Source organism: Eumetopias jubatus, unplaced genomic scaffold, assembly GCF_037043125.1.
Source record: "Eumetopias jubatus isolate StellerSeaLion01/CBP00866 unplaced genomic scaffold, mEumJub1_p1.0 scaffold_15, whole genome shotgun sequence".
Classification (NCBI taxonomy): domain Eukaryota; kingdom Metazoa; phylum Chordata; class Mammalia; order Carnivora; family Otariidae; genus Eumetopias; species Eumetopias jubatus.
The window spans coordinates 91,665,606-91,687,181 of record NW_028274821.1 but is presented as its reverse complement, the minus strand read 5'-3'; the positions used below and the strand labels follow the sequence as shown (position 1 = coordinate 91,687,181).

At 58.0% G+C, this 21,576-nt stretch overlaps 1 protein-coding gene across 4 annotated transcripts; it reads right to left on the bottom strand.

Annotated features, from left to right (window-relative positions):
• Nucleotides 1–186: 186 nt before the first annotated feature.
• On the bottom strand, nt 187–21,371 carry STKLD1 (serine/threonine kinase like domain containing 1). Of its 4 annotated transcripts, XM_088018799.1 has the most exons (20): nt 21,131–21,371; nt 19,398–19,484; nt 17,035–17,079; nt 15,611–15,685; nt 13,816–13,917; nt 11,633–11,703; nt 10,693–10,808; nt 9,277–9,395; nt 8,620–8,783; nt 7,916–8,046; nt 6,427–6,510; nt 5,430–5,434; nt 4,981–5,125; nt 4,511–4,651; nt 3,556–3,684; nt 2,738–2,866; nt 2,538–2,666; nt 1,146–1,286; nt 734–813; nt 187–616 (listed from the first exon to the last, which is right to left on the bottom strand). In XM_088018799.1, the coding sequence occupies exons 1-20, from the start codon at nt 21,143–21,145 to the stop codon at nt 527–529; spliced, it is 1,998 nt and encodes a 665-aa protein (XP_087874925.1). In that variant the 5' UTR covers nt 21,146–21,371; the 3' UTR covers nt 187–526. The 4 variants fall into 4 exon arrangements, with proteins under 4 accessions (XP_087874925.1, XP_027949203.1, XP_087874923.1 ...); XM_028093402.2 differs by lacking the exons at nt 5,430–5,434; nt 6,427–6,510 and having other exon boundaries at nt 4,981–5,097; XM_088018797.1 differs by lacking the exons at nt 1,146–1,286; nt 5,430–5,434; nt 6,427–6,510 and having other exon boundaries at nt 4,981–5,097.
• Between the last annotated feature and the right edge of the window lie 205 nt (nt 21,372–21,576).

Genomic DNA, 21,576 nt, shown 5'->3' with positions numbered 1-21,576 from the left:
CTGTCTAGGACGGACGTGCTGACCCCCGGCTGTTGGGCTGGAGCACAGCGCGGGGTTGATCCAGGTGTGAGGGTCTTCTGAGAATAGTCGGGAGCAGTCGGTTGCACTCAGTGCATAAAGCCCCGGGCTTCACCGAGCCACTTGGCTGCTGCACAAGGAAGGCCCAAACCCACTGAGGATATTTAACATAAATGCAGGTTTTTACTTGAGGTAGAGCTTCTGAAGGTCACTCTGTTTCTCTCATCTAGAGTGGCCTCAAAGGACCACTGTGTCCAACTGGCACATTGACCAGGCCAGGGCCGCAGCCTGCGGGACACCTGCCAAACCGCGCTCCCAGAGCACCACCGGCCCATCCTGCCCCCAGGACGCTTCCACGCCAGGCGCCGGCCTTGGGCCTCGCCCTGGAGACAGTCCCCCGAAGCCTAAGGAAAACACCATTCACCGGGCAGCTCTGGGGGCATAGGAGGAAAGGAAGGGCAGGAGAGAAGGTGGGGAGGGCTCGGGAGGCCTTGGGGTGTCTGCCTTCTCAGGGCAGAGCTGACTGTTCTCCTGCGGAGCGGGGTGGCGTGGTGGCCTCCAGCCTTAGCAACACCGTCTCTGCGTATGAAACCAGCTCCTGGAAAGAGAAGGGTCATCAAAAACTACACCCACAGATTCAAGTCTGTTATACACAGACCCTTGACCGTAGAGGCAGGTGGGAGGCCTGGTTTTTGGGGCCCCTGTGGGTACTCACCAGGCTGGAGGTGAAGCGCTCCTTGATCTCCTGGACCAGGGTCCCGATGCCACTGGACACCAGCTCAGGCAGGATCTCCTCTGTGGGCAAAGCAGAGAGTCCTGAGGTCGGGGCACAGCCAGCCTGATGCCCCACGGCCCTTGCGGGGGCGCCTCTGAGGAGGCCAGCAGGACAAGGCTGGGCCCATCCCCCTCGGGCGCAGCCCAACCCGCGCGCTGCCTCTGAGGCTCGGGGGCCGGGCGTCCGTCACGGTCAGCGCGGCGCCTAGTGCCTAGTGAGCCCTCCCACTGAACCGACAGGAAGTGGCGATTCGGTTCTTCCCTTCCCCTCCCCCCCACCAGTTAGAGCTGGGAGCAGGGTGCCTCTGACCACTGGCGTCCTGGAGGGGTGGGGAGGGCAGGGGGACTCTCACTGTAGTTGGCCAGGTGGGCCAGCAGCATGCAGACATTCTCTACCACCTCAGGGTCGTCCTTGTAGAGCCGGTACATCTCCTGGAGGAGATCGAGGCCGCTGCCGCCCTCCTCTGGCACTACCACCTGCAGGGCCGCCAGCTCTGGGGGGTGGGGGTGTGCCTTCACTCCAGCTGCTATGCCTCAGTGTCCTCTAGCCAGTGGGGTGACGGCGGTACCAAGTTCTCGGGGTCGTTGAGAGTCCAAAGCTCTTAGGATAGCAAGGACCTCAGCCACTGGCAGAGAAGGCCGTGTCCCGCTGCTTGGGGACATCTGAGGTCGGTGTGTCCCCATGGTGGGACATGTACACCCCACCTCCCTCTTCCAGCAGAAGGCTCCTGTCCTCGGGGTGCTCTCAGCCTGTGGGCACCAGGAGTGCTAAAGCGCATTGCAGAGTGCGCCTACAGCGTGGGCGCAGGGGGGACCCCAACACTGCACACATATACCCCCAGTTAGGGGTTAGACCCTGACTCTCGAGGGGCTGGGGACCAGTGTAAATGTTACTCATCAGACCCTCTGGAACCTGGGGATCTGATGCTCAGGTGGGATGACTTGAGTGTCCCAGCCAACAGGTGGCAAAGCCCATTCTCTCCCAGATGTGGGCCCTGGGCTTGGACCGTCCCCATCTCCATTGCTGAGCCAGGTCCCTTTTGCCCTCAGGACCTCAGCCTCCCCTCCCATCCCCTGAAGGTGGGCAGCTGATGCAGACTGTGTGGGTGGGACCCCAGGCTGGGGGAGAGCCCCGGAGCCCAGGGTGTCTAACTGGAAAGGAAGACCCTGCCAGTGGTCCTTGGAGCCTCCCTCCCAGGAGTGAGGGTGGCCACACTCCCTTCCTCGGGCCCAGATAACTCCAGGCTGAGAAGCAGACTGGCCTTGGCCCTTGGCCCCCAGCCCAGCCCAGCCCAGCCCACCCCTGGGACGCGGAGTTGGGAACCAGATCTCAAAGGAGCTGAAGGCCCGCTCACACCCCAGCGGGGAACCTTGTCCAGTCTGCAAGCCCCAAGTGTGTCTGAGGGGTTCTAGTGCCATCCTGTCACAGTGCCAGGTGCTGCACACTGAGCAACAACAAACCGGTCCTGTTACGGAGGTGGGACCTGGCCCCTGGGGTGTTCTGATAAGCTAAACCTGTTGGGGATGCCTGTGCAGACCTAATATGTGTTCGTGGACAGGGAAAGAGAATGCAGCAAAAAAAAAAAAAGTCTCCGTGGCAACTTCTGGATGAAGGAACTATAGACTGTTCTTTTCCTTTTTTGATCCTTTTGCTTCTGTGTTGGGTTTGCGGGCGGCTGGCAGACCTGCCTTGCTGAGTTTTGCCCCCACCTCCTAGTGGTAGCCCCGTCCATAACCGGGCTCACCGGACACCTTCGCGAGGCTGGCCAGCCCCCGGTAGGCGTTGTTCACCAGCAGGACTCTGTCCGGGCACAGCCGGATGCTTCGCAGGAACAGGGCCACCACATCTTCAAACTGGTGCTCCTTTATGCAACCTGCAGAGGGCCTAGTTGAGGCCTCGTGGCCTTGCGCGTGGGGCGCAGGCTTCCCAGCCCGGGCTGCTCACCTAGCATGGACAGCAGCCCGAAGACCCCACAGCCGGCTTCAGCCATCTCCACGTCCCCAGGGTAGGTGGCCAGCACCTCGGGAATGAGGACCGCGGCTTTCTCCAAAGGGGTCTTGTTCACGGTGATAGCTGCAACCAGCGCGGGATGGAGGCAACACCCAGCCCTTGAGTGCATGCAGCAGTGCCTGCTGTATACATAGCCCCACACCCCCCGCCTCCCACCTGTTGGGGGAGAGGTCAGGGAAAAGGGGAGTTTTTGGAGGGTAGGGACTCTCTGCCCCCAACTGGTCTTGGGGGGTTTTTGTACTCTGGGTGTGGACAGCGCTCTCTGGTTTCCCAGGCTCTCTGTGGCCTGGAGCCCTCTTTTCCTTAGAACGAATGCCCAAACGGCCAAAGGGCCAAGACGGGGCCTGGAGGAGAGGAAGCAGCACAGCCTCGGGGCCCTTTCTGAATCTAGAGTGACAGGAGGGGGCCAGTGCCAAGCTACCATCAGAAACCAGGGACTGCCCGGGAAATCCCAGAATGTGTGGCAGGTGTGGCAGGCTCCTCCCAGGGCGGGAGCCACCAGAGTCTGTGACGACCTACCTGGTCAGGACAGGAGGTCCTGCCTCCGCTGGGTGCAGCCCCCCTTCCCCGCCCCCCCTTACTTTTCCTCTGCTTGCAGGCTCTCAGAAGAGTCTTTTTGTGGGCTCTGCTCTTGAAGTGTTTAAGGTACAGGCCGTGGAGGCCCTTGAAGGCTGTCAGAGGTGATTAAGGAGCGGCAAGGATAGCAGCCCCCCACCCCCCCAACAGGAGAGTGGGAGGAGGGGCCCCCTCACCGTCCACCATCAGGGCCCAGAGCAGCCTCAGGCCATTGATGCAGATGTCCCTGTTTGTGGAGAAGGCACTCAGGTGCTCCAGGATATGCTCAAACAGCCCAGCATTCTGCAGCTTCTCTGAGGCCGATTCTGTGGGCAGGCCCCAGAATTAGGGCCACGGAGAACCCCCTCCTCCAGGAAGCCTACCCTGAGCACCACCTCCCTCCGTGGTGCTTGCCAACGCATGCAGGCCCATGCATCCTGCATTTCTGAGCGTCTACTTTGGGCCAGGCATACCCAGTGTGGAGCCCTGAAACAAGAGGACATGACCCATCCCCTGGGTCACCAGTCCCTGTATTGCCTATCCCATGATGGGGCTGGGGCCAGCCTCCTGGGTCCACACAGAGCAGGCCTGAGCCTTCTGGGGTGGGAGCAATGATTATGTCTTTCCTGGTGGGTGAGCTGACACCCAGTGTGCCTGATGGCGCTGATTTATGCCTGTTGTCCTAACGGGCTTATTCGTAGCACCCCTGTTCACTCCCTAAAGTGGGCTCCAGTCGAGCGGGGTGAGGGGCAGAGTGCAGGCGTCCCGCCCCTGGCCACAGGGCTCCAGGTGAGCATCCTTGGGCTCGTGGGCCCAGCTGCCCGAGGAGGTGGGTGGGAGCAATGCACGGTGTGTACGGCCCTTGCTTCTCCGCAGCCTCCCCCAGTGCTGCCACCCCCTGCCTGGCTGGCTGGGGGCCACAGGAGCTCAGGTGCCCCGTGAAGAGATGAACGAGGCGTGAAGCCCATGGTGGCACCTGGTCGATGTCTGCACGTTTGTGGAGGGAACAAGTGACAAACGGAAGCTTCCAGTCAAGAGACAAAAAAAGGCCAAGCATGTGGAAGAGCCCCAGCACAGGCAGTGCAAGCGTGCGCTGTCATGGGCAGGCCGCCCCCACACCCCGGCTGAGCAGGGAGGGCCGGGCCGACCCACCCTGGCTGGAGATGATGGTGAGCAGGCTGTAGACCGTGACCAGGAGCTGCTCTGACTCGGGGTGGTTCCACAGGGTGCTCAGCAGGACAGAGATGACAGAGCTGTCACTCAGCACCTCGGCTGCCGGGTCCTGCGCCAGCGCTGCTCGGGCCAAGGGAAGATGACCAGGGTTACGTCCCACACTGGGGATCATGGGGCAGGTAGCCTGCAGGGGGGCCCCCCTCCCTGGCTGGAGGGTAGGCAATGCCCCCACTTTGTGTGGAGAAAGCCAAGGTCAGGCTTGTTCTGGAGTAGGTCCCCGTAAGTGCTGGTTGCACGATGGGGCAAAGGACGGAAGGGGTGGGCACCTGCCCAGCCCATGTGGCCGGTGAGTAAGTGGCACCGGGCAGCCAGTGCTGGTTTCCAAGACTCTGCCGGGCCCAGGATGAGGTGCCAGGGTCAACATTTAACCCACGTGGCTCGGCACCCACCTTGACCCAGGCTGTGCAGCAGGAGGGAACAGGCGTAGAGCTGTATGTCAAGGATCCTCTCGTGTTTCTTCATGATGGTGATCAACATCTCTACCAGCTCCATTGGCCACGGCAGACCTGGCAGGGCCGGGTGGCAAGGTTGAGCCTCGGCCCAGGAGCAGGGGGTAGGAAGGGTGTACGGACCAGACCAGGGAGTCCCACGCCGCTGGGAGTCTACAGGGCATCACACACGGGCGTCTGGACAGATGAGTAGGCGAGGAAAGAATGTGTGTCTGCCCTGGGCATCTTCTTATTCTAGCAGCTCTCTGAGGTGGAGGCTTCCTATCGCTCTTACAGGTGAGAAAACAGGGTCAGAGAGACCAAAGCACTTGCTTTGAACCCGGCCTGTCTGACTCTGGAGTCTGTGGCCATAACTGCCCTGAGTGCAGGCGTCTGTGGGTCTCATGGACTTTCCCTGGGCGGGCAGCGGCGGAGCGTCCGGTCCCTGCAGTGCCCCTTCCCCACGCCCTTAGAGTGGGGAGCGAGAGCCCTCCGTCTCAGGCCTGCAGCGAGAACATCCAGAACAAGAGCACAGGTCCCAGGAGGCCCAGCACAGCTAACCCGCCTCCCAGTGAGCCTGGCTCCCTCAGCCCCTCCAGGAAGACAAAGTCTCCCTTCCTGGGGACGCTTCCGGCCACAGCCTAGCTCCAGAAGGGGCCCAGGGGAAGGATGAGAAAGAGGGAACGGCAAGGGGCCAGTATGAAGTCTCTGCTACTGACTCAGAGATGCCCCAGCCGCTGGAACAGGCCTTCTGTGGAAGGACAGATGGACAGACAGTTGATGGATGGGTGGACAAACGGACAGATGGGGGGTGGATGGAGGACTGACGGATGGATGAGGGGTGAGTATAATATTCAGGCTGGTGAGGCAAGTTGAATGGAGAGATTTTATGAGACACTATTTTGGCAAAATTTAAAAGATATGAATACTGCTTGATGGACAGTGTTGGGGAGAGATGCTGTCATGCACTCTTGATAGGTGGGTAAGTAATTGGTGGTATCTGTGAAAGAGTGAAATATTTATACCCCGAGCACCTAGGAATTTGTCCCACAGCGCACAGGGGCCCATGCTCTGGGGTGTTCAGTCCCGTGCCGTTTATCATACTGGACAGTTGGCAACTGCCCAGCCAGCCATCGATGGAGATGGGGGAAAAGACAGGAGCCTTACTAAGAGCCCGTGAGAACCATGTGAGGGCCGGTCACTACCCTGTTTGCTCGCCGCGCCACCCCATCCCCCCCTTCTGCTGGGCAAAAGGGGCGACACGGGAAGAATTCCCAGCAAGCCTCAGAGGTGTAGGAGAGGCCCTCTAGGAGAGCTCGGAGGGAAGGGCCACAGCCACCCCAGAGGCCCGGGCCACAGGCTGAGCCCGGGAGGAGCGGGGGAAGGTGGGAGCGTGGGGGGGTCTACCCAGCTGGTCTTCAGGCATGCGTAGGAGCCTCTTCAGGGCTCTGAGCTGGACTTCAGGTTGGCTGGAGAAGTTCTGCATGACCTCTGCAGGAGACAGGACCGCATGGGGAGGAGGCTTCTGAGGGCCGGGGCGCCTGGAGCCCGCCTGGAGGCACCACACTGCCCACAGATCCATGCGATAGGGCATTCTCAGCCCCGTTCCGCAGGCCCGGCAGCTGGTCCAGAGTCAAACCCGAGCCTGTCCTGGAGCCTCACCGCAGGCTGAAGGCAGCCAGAGCTCTCCCCCGAGCCCGGGGCTCCTTCCACTGCTCCTCCGAGCCTCCCTGCGGGGCTCTTTGCCTTTGACTCCCAACAGATGACCCCAGCCCCACAATGGGCTGCAGCGTCCAGCTGGGCACACTGGAGACCCCTTCCTTATCCCGTGGCCGACTCAGGACCCCTCCTCCACCCGTGTCCGGGCGCTGTGCACCTCGGAGCGGCCCACAAACGGGCCCTGTGGTTCTCCTCACTTTTAGATGAGCAAACAGGCTCAGAGAGGGCGACTCGCTCGAGGCTACTGAGCAGGTGGGTGATGGGCTTCCATCGGACCTAACTGCCTATCTCCAAAGCCCCCTGCCGGGAGATGTGGTGGAGGGGGGACAGAAGCTAGGGCCTTGAGACCGTCCCTTCCCCGGAAGTGGGGGCAGAGGCGGCAGTTGGGGGAGGAGCCCCCTGTCACAAGCAGCCAGTGCAGGGAGCCACGGAGGAGAGGAGGAAGTGAGCAGACCACCCAGAACACAGAGGGATGGGCGAGTGGAGTCGACCTCGAACCTGAAGGTGGCCTCTAGTCCCATGGTCCACCCAAGGCCTTGGGTGTGGTGGCTGTGCAGTCCCTGTGCTGGGAGCCACAGGGAGCCCCCCACGAGGGGCACGCAGTGGAGACAAAGTGCTGGGTGGTGAGTGAGCACTGGGCCAGGTCACTGGCAGCACCCTCAGCTGAGGCCTGCCCGTGTCCCATGGCAGATGGAGCCCCTGCAGGGACGCGCCTGCTGGTCCAGGACCCCTGCAGTGCCCATTCCCGTGCCCAGCACCATTCTGGGCGTGTAGAAACCACACAGGAACAGGTGCTGAGTGGGGCAACCACTCTGGGCATGGCGATCACCGTGTGGCAGGGTGTGGAAGCAAACAGCAGGGGCCTCCAGGGGTTGTGACAGTGGGGGTCTGCTCAGCTGTCATGAGCACCATGTAGCAGGAGGGGAGGGGAAACGGCGGCCAGGCATTGAGATGAACTCTGGTACAGGTGACAGGAGTGAGGGAGGGTATCTGAGCGGGGGGTACCCTGAGCAACGCAGTGCCTGGGGTGGGATGGAAGGGAGAGCCCCGAAGCCTTCCAACGCCCTGGCCACGTGTCAGGAGCAGTCCAGGGGACTGGGTGGCGGGGGGAGGCACTGACCCCCCCCCCCCAGAGCTGAGACAACAGCTCCCTCCCCCTCTGGGCCCCCACCATCACCTAAAATGCTGGCGACGTTACTTTCCAGCAGCAGGTCGGTGATGAAGGCAGGGACCACCTGCTGGTGCAGGGTCAGAGCAGCACTGGAGGACTGGAAGTTGCTGCTCACGAAGGTGATGTGGATCACATCCCTGGAGGGAGCCGAGACGGCCGCTGGGCTCCCCTGCAGGACTCTCTGTGGGGCTCCTGCCCGCAGACAGGCGGGCAGACACCCAACCTCCACCCTCCTGTCTGGGATTCCACTGGGCAGCACCTCCCCCAGCAGGCCCACCTCCAGGAGGGGACCGGGCTTGCTCCCTGGGTGCGGGAGCACGGGGCTGGGCCCCTCCCTCCGTAAAATATATTGAACAATCAGATTTGACAACCGTGTTCGTATAAAGGTGCACAGAACCCAAGCTGGATTCACTGTTTTATGTTCCTTTCTTCCTTCTTTCGTTAAGACAAGCTACAATTGGAACATGGTCCTGGTCCTCGGGGACCTCCGCACCTGAGGGAGAAGCCGGCTCTGCCGGCTCCAGGGCTCAGAGGTGTGCGTGCCGCTCTAGCAGTTTGGGATGGGCCATGCTTGGGAAAGCCCAGCGGGCCACGGAGGAGTGGGCGCGTTGGTGGCATCAAAACGCCGAGTGGCTGTGTACGCAGGACGGCGGAGAGACGGCGAAAGATTCATGGAAAGATTAAGATACAGCTGCAGCCCCTGGGCTCACCTGATTGTTACTCGCTCTGAGGGGTCGATCTGCAGCATCGAAGGTAGAAGAGAACGGAAAGTTTCCACATCGGGGATCTTCTTCTCCTCCATGGTCCGCAGGACGCCCTTCAGGCCGTCAGGCATGCTCCGGATGGACTTTCGCAGATGCATGGCTTCTGCTCTCTGAGGGAACACAGACAGCACTGCTCCATTGGCCCAACCCTGACCGTGCCCCAGGGCGAGCCGGCAAGAGGGCCAGAGGTGGGAAGACCAGGGACCTGAGCCTGCACAGCCACCTGGGGTCCCGAGGTGCATTCAGGCCCGCCAGGGTCCAGTTTCCCTGGCTTGCATCCCACCGGGGGTGAACTGGTGCACCTGAACTCGCTTTTCTCATTCATAAGGAGGCAGTGAGCACCCGGGGAGTCCCCCATCAGGGTTAGCCCTGGGGCAGTTTGAATTATCTCAGTCAGCGTCATCACCATGCCGGGGCCCTGAAGGCCAAATATTGAGTGCGGGGGTGCCCCACACAGCCCCTTGGAGGCACAGAGCAAGGCAGGAGGATGCAGGTGGGGAGAATGTGCCCCCTTTGAGCCAAGGTCAGCAGGGCTGGCTTTCTGGGGACGTGGGGTATGGGGTTCAGGGCGTGGTAGGGAGGGGTCGGCAGAAGGCAGCTCACATTTATGAAGGAGCAGCTGACCATGTCGAGAATGATGCAGCCCAGGGACCAGATGTCCGATTTCTGGCTGAAGGAGAAGTTGAGCGCTTCGGGGGCCATCCAGGACTTCTGAAAAGGGTCTGTTGGCAGGAGAAGGTGTCAGATGCATGAGTCCTGTGCTCCCTGGGGGAGCAAGCGGCTCAGAGAGGGGGGGGGGTAGGGAGGTGCTATCTATGGAGGGGAAGGAAGAGGGCCCTGGTCTTCAGTCAGTGAGGTTGCCACATGGGCACGTGCCCAACCAGGCTGGCCCAGGGTGCACACTCCCATCTTGGTGCCCAATATGGCTGCAGATGTGGTTCAAAAGAGGCATGTGCCAAGAAGGCTGAAACTTCCACCCTCTTTAAACATCTTGCTCCTCTAAAGGTCAGAACCTGGAGGCAAGGGCGCCTGGGTGGCTCAGTTGGTTGGGCGACTGCCTTCGGCTCAGGTCATGATCCTGGAGTCCTGGGATCGAGTCCCGCATCGGGCTCCCTGCTCAGCGGGGAGTCTGCTTCTCCCTCTGACCCTCTTCCCTCTCGTGCTCTCTATCTCTCATTCTCTCTCAAATAAATAAATAAAATCTTTAAAAAAAAAAAAAAAAGAAAGAACCTGCAGGCAAAATTCCAGTTGCCCCACCCTAGTCTCTAAACTGGAACCCCACACAAGGAGCCAAAAGAGCAGGGTCATCAGTCTGTTAGTTCCTGATAGACTTCAGGCAGCCCCTCCCTCTCTGGACCTTCGTTCCCCAGCCAAAGAGTAAAGGGGTGGACTCCAGGACCCCTGCCATCCACACCACCAGCAGATCTACCTACTCACCCATCCATCCCATCTGCCCCTCCATCCACCTGTCCGTCCACCCATCCATTTATCCTCTGTGCATGCAGGACTCTAAAATTCTCAACTGTGGTTACTCTCTCCATCCCTGGCAGCTGGTATAGGCCGGAAGCCCAGCTCCCTTTGCCCCGCTGTCTTTTCAAAGGAAGGAGAACCCATCTCCCCTTCCTCCCCACACCTACCATCACCTTGGTGATTTTTTAGGACTCAGTAAAGTACTCCAGCTCTCACCAGTGTATGGCATCCACTAGCCCCCATTCTCCTTCCATGAAGGTTAACATTTTCTGGGTGTCTTTTGGACCCTGCCCGCATGCACTGCCCCCCCACCCCGGCATGGTGGTACTTCTGCTCGGTTACAACCCAGGCAAGGGGGTCTCTTTGGAGCCCACATAAGCCCACGGAGGTCTGTAGGGACCTTCTGAGCAAGGAGAGGTTTGATGTTGCCTTGTTCCAGCTCGGGCCGCTGCCCTCTGGACTCCAGGAGCAACCCCACTCCGGTGAGTGGCCCCTCCCCCACTGTGCCCCAGCCACTGCTGTCCTGCAGCCCGGGAGGACCCCAGCCACCTTCCTCTGCGCGGATGTTCCACTTGGCTTTGTCTGTCATCAGTGCGTGGGAGCTCAGGTCCTGTAATTTGCAGTGGGTGCTGCTGACAAGGGCTATGTTGGAGGGCTTGAGATTCCTGAAACCAAGAGGTGGGACTTTTGTCTGGGGGCGTGCCCGCCTTCCCACCCACCACCTGCGGGCCATGTGACCCTCCTGGGGTGGAGGCCAGAGCACCCTGAACCTCATGCCCTGCTCCTTGCCCCACCCAGTTCTGCCCTTCTCTCAACAAATGCCCCCTTTGCAGCCCACTTTTTAAGTAGTGTTTCCTGCAGAAATAAAATATACCCAGTTATTTTAAATTGCAAAACCACAAGCCAACTACATACAAGTGGGAAAACACCAATCCTTCTGCTGCTTTTCTGCTAACATCCATCCACCTCCTCCCAGATCTCAGCTATGCATTTGTTTTTGGGGACTGGTTTTCAATCATTTTGTCATGTTCAGTGACATTAACGCTAAATTGTGAGCATTTTCTTTGTACATAGGGTCCACATGGTTCTGTCCTTTAACATCCGATACCGACCCAATCTGCAGCCATTCCCAGCCCCTGCAGACTGTGCGTGCCACAGCCCTGCCACTCGCGGGGCTGAAGCTTAGCCCCGCCACCCAACCAGAGGGCACGGCGCGCAGCCTAATCACTTCCTTCCTGGCACTGTTATCTGGCTGCTCGCCCTGTACTTTAGAACCAGCCTGCCCCGGTCAGCGTCCCCTCCTGAAGCTGGGTGAATCACTGCAGGTGACGTGGAGGGGGTAGCATTCTCTGTGAGCCCGGGAGGGGCCCTGGAAAGGTGCCCACGCTTATCCCGGCTGTGCTGACCCCGGCCACACCTCTCTCCCCTGGTTCTGCCCAAGGGGACTCCGTGCCCTTTCTCCTGCAGCAGCCTGGCCACCCGCGGTCACCTGTGGATGATGTCCAGTTGGTGCAGGTATTCCAAAGCGTCCAACACCTGGCCCAGCATGTTCTGCAACCACTGGGGAAAGAGCGAGAGATGCCAGAATTGGTGGGGCGGGGGGTGTTCTCCCGGCAGCTGGCTTAGGCAGATCAGTGACCCCCTTGAAGCAGCCAGCGAGATCATAGAATGCTCTCTCCTTGCTTCTGAAGACAGGCCCAAAGCTACAGAAGAGCTCAGAGCCAGTGCAAGAGATTTCTGCCTCAGGTCCCTTTCAGGCTCAAGTGCGCGGGGCTCTCCAGACAGGACAGCCAGGTCAGCCAGGGCAACGTTCTTGTTTCCAGACCCCACATTGCCGTCTCCACACCGGAGATACTCTAGCCTGGGCCCCACCCCTTGTGGGTATCAGAGATATCGAAGCCTTTATTCCCTACTCTGGGGCTTGCCTCTCTATGTCATTAGAAGGAAAAGAGCTCTGATAAAGAACATTCTGGAAACAACTGTGTGGCAGAAACAAGATCCGGCTAGTCTCCAGGGCAGTGATTTTCAAACCGGGTTCCTAGGAACCCTAGATTCTACTCAGGGGTATCAGAGAGGGGCTGAGTGAACAGGACCCTGGGCTTCTTCCCTTTCCACCTTCCACCCGTCCTCCTAAGCTTCTTGATTAGAGTAGCTTTGCCTTCCTTGCTGGGTTTCTGAGAACATTCTGTGCTTGAAAGGGTTCCACCACTGACAGAAAGTTTGAAACCCACTCCAGAGCCTACGCCCGAGGTCCACATTGGGAGAGGAGCTGCGTGCCCCTCAGAAGCCCTCAGGGGCAGGACGGTGCCCAGAGGCCCCCGAGCAGAGGTGTGCTCAGAACAAAAGCAGGCAGAATTTACTCGGGGTGGATCATAGGCGTAATATGAAAGCAAAAATGAACAGCTCAAAAGACAACAGGAAAATATCTTCATGACCTTGGGGCAGGACAGACTTTCACAGAGGCTCAAAGGTGCTAACGATAAAAGAAGCGTTGATAAACTCACTTCGTTACAGTCAAGAACTTCTGGGGGCGCCCGGGTGGCTCAATCGGCTAAGTGTCTGCCTTCGGCTCAGGTCATGATCCCAGGGTCCTGGGATCGAGTCCCGCATCGGGCTCCCTGCTCAGTGGGGAGCCTGCTTCTCCTTCTCCCTCTGCCCCTCTCCCCTGCTTGTGCTCTCTCTCTCTCTCAAATAAATGAAATCTTAAAAAAAAAAAACCAAAAACTTCTGTTCATCAAAAGACATGGTTACGAAAGTGCATTGGCAAACCACAGACAGGAAGAAGACGCTCTGGATGCCCATATCCACAATGTGTAAAGAACACCTACAGATCAATAAGAAAAGACAAACAATCCCGATGTTTAAACGGACAAAAAACTTGAACAGGCACAAAATCCAAATGGCTAAAAAGCACTCCCTGTGATTACTCATAATAACTCCAATTAAAACGCAATTTTTAATTAAAATGAAAAAGACTGAAGTGTTGGCCAGAAAGTAGGAACTGGAAGGCATACACCTTTTGCTGGGAGTAACCCCAAATCAACCAAACCATCGTGGATGCTGGAATATCTACTAAACCTGCTCTACAATCCAACAACTGCACGCCCAGGGGTTCGTCCAGAAAAGATGAGTGTTTAGGTCCACTGGTAAGCACACCCAGGAGCGTTCAAGGCAACAGCCCCAAACTGGAAACACCCTACAGGGTCATAGCACTAGGCTATGCACAGACCGATGGGGCCACACAACGGGGCAGCACCTAGCCACGACACGGACGATTTCCTGATCCACTCACGACGTAAGAGACCAGACACAAACAGCAACATGCTGCGTGAGTCCATGACGGGGGACTTCAGGGCAGGCAGAAGGACCTCTGGAGACAGCAGTCCAACCGTGGGCACGGCCGGGACTTCTGGAGCTCCAGGAGCATTCTGCATCTCGATCAGCGGAAGGTTATGTGAGTGTCTGCCTGTGTGCAAGGCACCGAGCTGTGCACTTAAGACTTGTGCACATTACACCCGGCAAACACCTCCACACATAAACGTAAGAAGAAATCGGGCCAGACTCCAGTAGTGCCTCCCCTCCCCTCTGCCCCTTTGCCCCCTGATTGAGCCTGTGACTTCACAAGGCCAAGGTGGTCCCCAGGCCCGGTGTGTCCTGCAGCGTCTGTCTTACTTCAGAGTCAATGATTGTCCCGGTCTCCCTCTTCTTCTCGATGACCTTCTGGAAGCTCCCCTTGTTGTGCTCCATCACCAGGCAGAGGAACAGAGAGGAGATCTGATGGGGACACAAGGCCTTAGCCAGATGCCACGGTTCTGGTCCCCAGAAGCCCAGGCCTGGGAGCCTGTGTGAGGCTCCCTGCCCCTGGGCCTCCCTCCACTGGGCCTCCAACCGCAGGGGCGCAGTGGCCGTAGGAACGCGGTCAGAGGCGGGGTAAGAGCCCCTCGCAGGCAGCTCCTGCTCACGCCTCCTGCCTCATCTGTCCTCCCCTACCCCTGCGCCCGGCTCCTCCGTCCGCACAAAGCCCCCGGACTTTTTTTTTCTTTCTTTCTTTTTTTTTTTTAAAGATTTTATTTAGTTATTTGACAGAGAGAGACATAGTGAGAGCAGGAACACAAGCAGGGGGAGTGGGAGAGGGAGAAGCAGGCTTCCCGCAAAGCAGGGAGCCCGACGCGGGGCTCGATCCCAGGACCCTGGGACCATGACCTGAGCCGAAGGCAGACGCTTAACGACTGAGCCCCCCAGGCGCCCCGCCCCCGGACTTTTCTGAAAGCGGCCCAGGCCTTCTGGCTACTGGACACACAGACCCCTGTGTCTGGGACCCTGCCTCTTCCCAGGGTAACTATTTATTCCCTAGGGCTTAGCTTGAGTCCGTTTCCTCCCTCGGAGGAGCCTGCCCCGAGTGGGATTCCAGCAGACCGGCTCAGCGGCCTTAGCTCTGGGCTCTCCGAGGACCCTGCTTTTCCTTCCACAGTGAAATGTCCTCTTGGCTTTTCTGTCTCCTTGAGAGTGTTATGGGGTGCAGGCTGTTCTTACGGCCCAGCTGGGCAGGGGGCACGTGCATGAGGGGCCCCTCCACTCCTGTGCAAACCCTTGGCTGTCCACCCCAGATAAGGACCCTAACGTGGAGGTCCAATTATGGTCTGACACTCACCAAGAAGCCTTGCAACCTCCCTTCACCTCCAGCCCCCCCCCCCGCCCCACCCCTGCTCAACCTTCCCTTCCACCTCAGTCCCGTTTGGAATAATTTGCAAGATTCTGGATCTGTGTAAACACAAGGAGTCCTGGAGCCTATGGGCTGAAGGATAGGGCTTGGGGGCTTACAAGACCCCGATCTGAATCCCACTTAGCTGTGTGTTTTGTTTTTTCCTACTCAGCTGTTACTAGCTGTGTGGTCTTGGAGAGCTCCTTGACCTCTCTGAGCCCCAGGGAAATGAGACTAGTACTTCTGACCCCGCAAATCTCCCCGGGTCTGAGGATGACCATGCAGCTAGTCAGTAAACTGCAGGAGCCACAAAAGTCAAAGGTCCAGAGGCCCAGGACAGTTTGACGCCAAATAAGGGGGAAAAGCAGGGACTGGCTTCAGAACACCTGCTCCTTCCAGGGAAGTCAAAAGCTCCACCTTCAGAGGGCAGACTCACTGAGCCTTTGGCTGCAGGATGAGCTCAGGAACTGGGCCACGGACTGGGTAGGTAACCAGGACGAACTTGTTTCTCTTAGCTTCTATTTCTTCTTTAAGTCGTATACCAACCCCTCCTATGCTGAAACTCTTGGGGGCTCATATGAGATGATGCCTAGAGAGGCCCCCGCAGGGCTCCCGGTAAGTGCTGAGTCAGGGGTAGCCATATTTAGAGTCACTGCCATTGCAGCTCAGGGGGTTATAATGGCATTGGAGTGCTCTGTGCTCAGCTCGCTTGTTCCGGGAGCCACGGAACGGCAGCTGAGCCTGCAGGTGTCGACTCCAACCCACCTCACTGTTCCATATGATGAAGAGCTCCTGGTATATGGAGATGTGGGGGTGCCGGAGCTTCCGCAGAGGCATCAGCTGCAGGGACAAGAGCAGAGGAAGTGGAGATGTTCCAGGAACACTGCTTCTCAGCGAGTGCTTCTGTGTCACGTAGCCCAACACAGGCACAATCTCCGGCTCTGAATAGGGCTGGGCACAGGAAGTATAGGAGTGGGCACAAGGAAGGGGGTGCAGCCATGTGCTTTGGAGCCAGGCAGCCTTGTGTGGGTCCCGTCTCTCCCGCATGTGGGGCTGGCTATGCTGTGTGACTGAGGAGAGGCTCCTCAACCCCTCTGAGCCTCAAGCCTCGTCTGAAAATGGCGGTAACAGTGGTATCTGCCTCATAGGGGAGTCAGGAGGGCTAATGTGAGCTGGTGCAGTCCAAGTGCCTGATGTGGAGGAAAGAAAGCACAGTGAGGGGTAGCCGGAGATGGTCGTGTGGCCAAAGGGAAGTGGGGCACTGTTGTGCGTGCGCCCATTTCGCCTCCTGGGTGGTGCACACTCGAGGCCCCAGGGCCCCGCTCCCGGCTGAAGGTGCTTGGAGGACCCACACAGTTGGGCTGCAGCAGTGGCTGCTGTGGCCACCAGGAGCCACATGGACAGCCTCTGGTGCTGTCAGGCCGGCTTCGAGAGCAGGTCACCTCGTGGGCTGGGGAAGGGAACGGGGATGGGCACAGCGGTGATGGGGTGGGGGCTGTGGGAGGGTCTCCCACGGTCTCTCCACTTTGCTAGGATGTGGCCGGGGTCCTTCGCTGTGCGGCAGTCATACTGTGGATCGGACAGCTCTTTGCCGGCAAAGCTCAGGAGCCAGGGATTCCAGAAAAAAGGCAACCAAGTAACCGTTAACTAGGAGGGACACATTTGCTCCATGGGAGATTCAAGAGAAACAAAGAAAAACTGCTCAGAGCCTTTGTCCAGCGAGTCCAAGTGCACGTGGCTGTCATTGCTGTTATTATAAATCAGGATGTTCTTGTTGGTTCCAACTGGCCAATTGAAGGAATGTAAAAGAATATACGTTTTCTTTGTTAAGACGATTCGGTAGTTCTCACATTTTCTACTGTAACTAACATTTTTGTAATTGAAGGAACAATATTTTAAAAGATGGTTCTTGGTAGATTAGCCTAGGGCCCTGGCCAACGCTGAAACTTTATCTTCTCTGAGAACATATATTCTAAGTTGTCTGCACCTGGATTTAGAAATGAATGTTTTGGGCACAGACTCCCTTCATGACCTGGGGGTTTCTGGCTTCATAGCGTAGGGTAAGAACTGGTTCTGACCCTCCATGTCCCCACCGAGGCTTCTACCCAATCATTCCACAGGAGAGGACAGAACAGTCTCTGTGTGTTCTGCATCATGTCCTCTAGAGAGGGAACCACCCAGAGAATTACCTCTTCCAGGGCCTCGTTGGCCTGATGCTCATCAATACATTCCACCTGTAGGGGTACAAGAGCATGAACTCAGTAACTGTGTAGCCAGCCCATCATCACCACCACCATCATCACCACCATCACCATCATCACCATCACCATCACCACCACCACCACCACCACCACCACCACCACCACCACCACCACCATCACCATCATCATCACCACTACCACCATCATCACCACCACCATCATCACCACCATCACCATCATCACCACCACCACCACCACCGCCACCACCACCATCATCACCATCATCATCACCATCATCATCACCACAACCACCACCATCACCATCACCATCATCAATCACTATCACCATCACCAACATCACCACCATCACCACCTTCACCACCAACACCACCACCACCGCCAACACCACCATCATTATTCACAGGGGTACTGGGCTTCTACCACATGGCGCCACATGAGGCCTGGAGATATTCCTAAAGCCAGGGACCCAAAAATGCTCTGAGCAATGAGAACATCTTTGCTCCTGTTGCAAGGATAAGTTTGGGACAGCATAATATAAACTCTAACCAATCATTAGAGGATCCATTCTCGGCCCATCTTGAAAGCAGGGAAGAAAATAATGTGTTGCCCCTAGAGCCAAACAGCTCTGCTCTGGTTGGCAGTGTATCAACCTCACCACTTCATTCCTTATCCAAATTGGGAAGACTGTCCCTGTCACAGAATGTGGGGCAGTGGGGGAATGCATGGAGAGGGAAAGGGTGACTAGTGGGAAGGGCAGCGTCAAGCTTCAAGTCTCTGACATACTTGGTGGCAAAGAGAGCAGGTGCATATTATCACTGCGTCCAACACCAGACCCTCACTCAGAGCTTCTGCTCATAAGACTTCCAAATGACGAATTCTTGTAATTGGGGGTGATCGCTGATGAAAATGCAGAGGCAGTGGCTTATTCCCAGATCCTTACAGACCCCAGATACAGCAGCAGAGTGAGTCTGTCTGTCTTCCCTTCCTCCTGTGCCAGGACTCATGCTTACAGGTGAATCTGGCCAAAACATACTGAAAGCCTACAGAATGTCACATCTTTTGACCTAGAGGCCCCACCCCTGGGAACTTAGCCCAAGGATATCATGGATCCTCAAAAAAGTTGCTTATCAGAGTTGTTTATACATAGAGTGAAAAATCAAGAACAGGCTTTGTGCTAATCGTACACAAGGGGTGGTTGGGTCAGTTATACCCCATGGAGCAGATGGGGTCACGCGGCCACCAGAGCCAAGAGAGGAGGAAATTGTGTCTGTGGCATGAAATGGTGTTTGTAATACACCAAGTGGGAGAAGGTCCATTATCGAGCCCCGTGGCATTCTTGTCAAAACAAAGTTTATACAGGCTTAGGGAAAAGACTAGAAGGAGACACAAATCCCTACCTGAACCCCAGCTCCAGTTTTTAAAACAAGAAAGACTGACTGGCTTTTTAAAAAGCTCCTCGACTGCCCAGAAGGCAGTGGGCTCCGGCCCCACCGGCCCACGAGACAACAGGCCAGCCCCACCGCCAGCCCGCAGTGGAGCGGCAAGAAGGTTAAGGACTCCAGGCCCAGTCTCCTCGGGGAGAGGCTGCTGAGCTGCTCCACGGGCAGGAGGCCTGGCTGAGCAGAGGTGGCCCCAGCAGCTGATGTCAACGAGGCTCCTCCCAGTGCACAGTCAACCCCAATCTATGGAATCCCAGTCGCTGCTGTGCGCCACGAGGGGGTGCAGACACTCTCCTAGCGTCGGACACACAAAGCACTCACCCCTGCAGGTCCGTATCCCACCCTGCCACGCCAGCTCTGGTGAGGACGTGGTGGAAAGGCCCAGGGCCCGATGTCCTGCCCTTAGCCTTGTGTGACCCTGGGCAAGTCCCTGCCCACCCCTCCTCCACCCCAGTCCTGGCTCCCCTTTGGTAAAAAGGTGGCCCCAGTAACGAAGCCTGAATTCAAGTGTTCCTGGGCGCTGTGCGACGTTGGCAAGTCTGCAGCACGCCCCCCCCCCCGCCCCCGCAAGCCTCCCTATCCTTGGCTGTAGAGCGGGGCCCTGGTTCCTGCTTCATAGGGTTGGCGGGAGATGGAGTGAGATGAGCCTGGTTGCAGTTGTTGAAGTAAAAATGAGCCTATTCCTTCTCCAGCCAGGCGAGAGAGTCGGGTGTGCTGGGAAGCCCGAGGGGCCTCAGGCCACCCCCATGTCTACTCTCGACAGGATTTGCCTCTGTGACTGCTGCAAGAGCAGCAGAGACAGCAGAACTGTCACATCGGGAGGCCTTTCTCCAACATGGGGAGGATGAGCAGGTGTCTGGGGGAACCACCCGCCCAGGAGCCACCTCTTACCTGCTTTATCACGTGCTTGACTTTGTTTCCTGTTTCCTCCACCACCACGTTCACCCCCAAGGCCCCAGGACTCATCTGGCCCAAAATCTACCGGCAAGAGAAAGAGAAGCTTTCAGGAAATGCACACGGCTTTTCACTTTTCGAAGTATGCTCAGTGCCGGACACCTTTGCTGCCCCAACTTCTCCTGCAGGCTGGCAGAGTGAGTGTCTCCACCACATTTTGCAGAGAAGGAAATGCCCAGAAGGCTGAGGAACCTGAGCCCGTCTCTCTGGGGCCCCTTCTGGAGCTCTTTCCACCACCCTATACCACTTCTCCAATCTGCAGCACAGACCAGTGGGCATCCAAGAGCCAGCACCCCCCTGGGGCAGAGCTTTATTCACTCTCTCTAGCCACCTCCGAACTGGGCATCCAAACCAAAACACTAACTGGCCCATAATTGGGGCATAGTCACAGCCATGTGTGGCCTGGCCCTGTGCCAAGCACTTTACAGCCACCGTCTGTAAGCCGCTCTATTGCTATCTCCATGTTTACACTGGAGGAAACTGAGGCACAGGGAGCGAGCTCCTCGTGTCTGAGGCTAGAGTGCTAATAAGTGAAATGGCCCGGATTGGGCTGGAACGCCGGGGTCTGACTCGGGAGCCCGTGCTTTGAACCCAACCTGCAGAGAGGGCTGCCAGGTCAGAACTCCGTGTGGGGTGGCCAAGGCCATGGGGTGGGGCCAAAGCTGGGATTACATCTGTCAGGCGATGGAAGAGGACTGGCAAGACACAGAGGAGTGGGTATAGGAGATGGAACCCTGAATCTAGGGACTCTGAGTCCAGGCAGGTCTTGGATTCTGTAACCCAGCCCCTTTAATGGGTGGCCTGAATCCTGCTTAGGGAGTGTGGGGGACAACGTCCTGATCAGCTTACGCCAGTCTAAGAAGGCACATGCCTAGGCCCTCTTAAGTAGCAGGTTGAGCAGTAAAACACACTCGTGTCTCAGGTGGAGTCTATTGTTTTTTTCCTGGGAAGGTAACTTTGCCCTTAAAACTCTCTGGCCCCCAGAAACTCCACTCCTTTACTACCGGCTGACTCCCCGGCTGTCCCCCCACACAAACGGAGTTCTCACAAAGTGAGAAAAGCCTCATCTACAAATTGTTTTCAAATTAATGACACTTTTACAAAGATTGAATCTAACATTTAATAAAGTTGACATATTATGTATAGAAGCAGTTAACTGAACATTTATTCATTTTTATTTTGCAGCTTTCCTTTTGTTTTGTGAATTTTTCAAGTCTTACACATTTTCACAGGCCCTGGAAAAGGCCCAATTCCTCCTACCTGGGACTAGTGATGGCCTGTATGAGGAGTTTGGGGGCTCCTGATTCTGAATTTTGGACGCTTTAAGGTGTCCTGTCTCCATGGGCCCAGGGAGAGGTGGAGGAGGGAGAGGTGTTCTCTTCCATCAAGTATTCAGACAGACGGGGATGGACTGTCTTTCATCCATCATTTTAGAGGGGGGGGGGACGGAGAGGCAAAGGGCACCCACGAGGTCACCTTTGGAGGTCCCCTACGCGCTGGAGGCAGACCCTGGCCCGGGGTGGCACCTGGCCATCGGCGACCTCTCCAGGGGCTGTGACCGGTAAACCAGTAGGGGTTTGGGGAGGTGGCAGGAGGTCCAGGTTCCTGGCTCGCCCCAAACCGGCCGGTTCTCGTCGCCCCTGCCTCCCCGCCAGGGAACAACTTGGCACCTGGTACTTCTCCATAGTGTCTCCAGGGAAGACTCCCAGCCTCCTCTCCCTCCGCAGGGCGCTAGGGGTGCGCCCCTAGCCCTCGCCGGCGCGCGGACCCTCGGCTGAGCATACTCAGTAGAGACGGCGTCTGGGGGAGCACCCCACCCCCCACCCCGGGCGCGACCGTCAGCCCCAGGTGTGTCCGCCGGAACGGTGCGCTCCGGGGCTCCCGCGCGCACCACCAGCGGGATGGCCCTCGGCGCCTGGCGGCCTCAAAGCGCGCCACGGGCGAGACCTGAGAGTGGTGGGCGGGGCTTGAGAGCGCGGCGGGCGGGGCCGGGCGGGGCGGGCGAGGCCGGAGGGCGGCGGGCGGCGGGCGGGGCCGGAGCGCGGCGGGCGGAGCCTCGAGCGCGGCGGGCGGAGCCTCGAGCGCGGCGGGCGGGGCGGCTGCGGGCGGCGCGCTG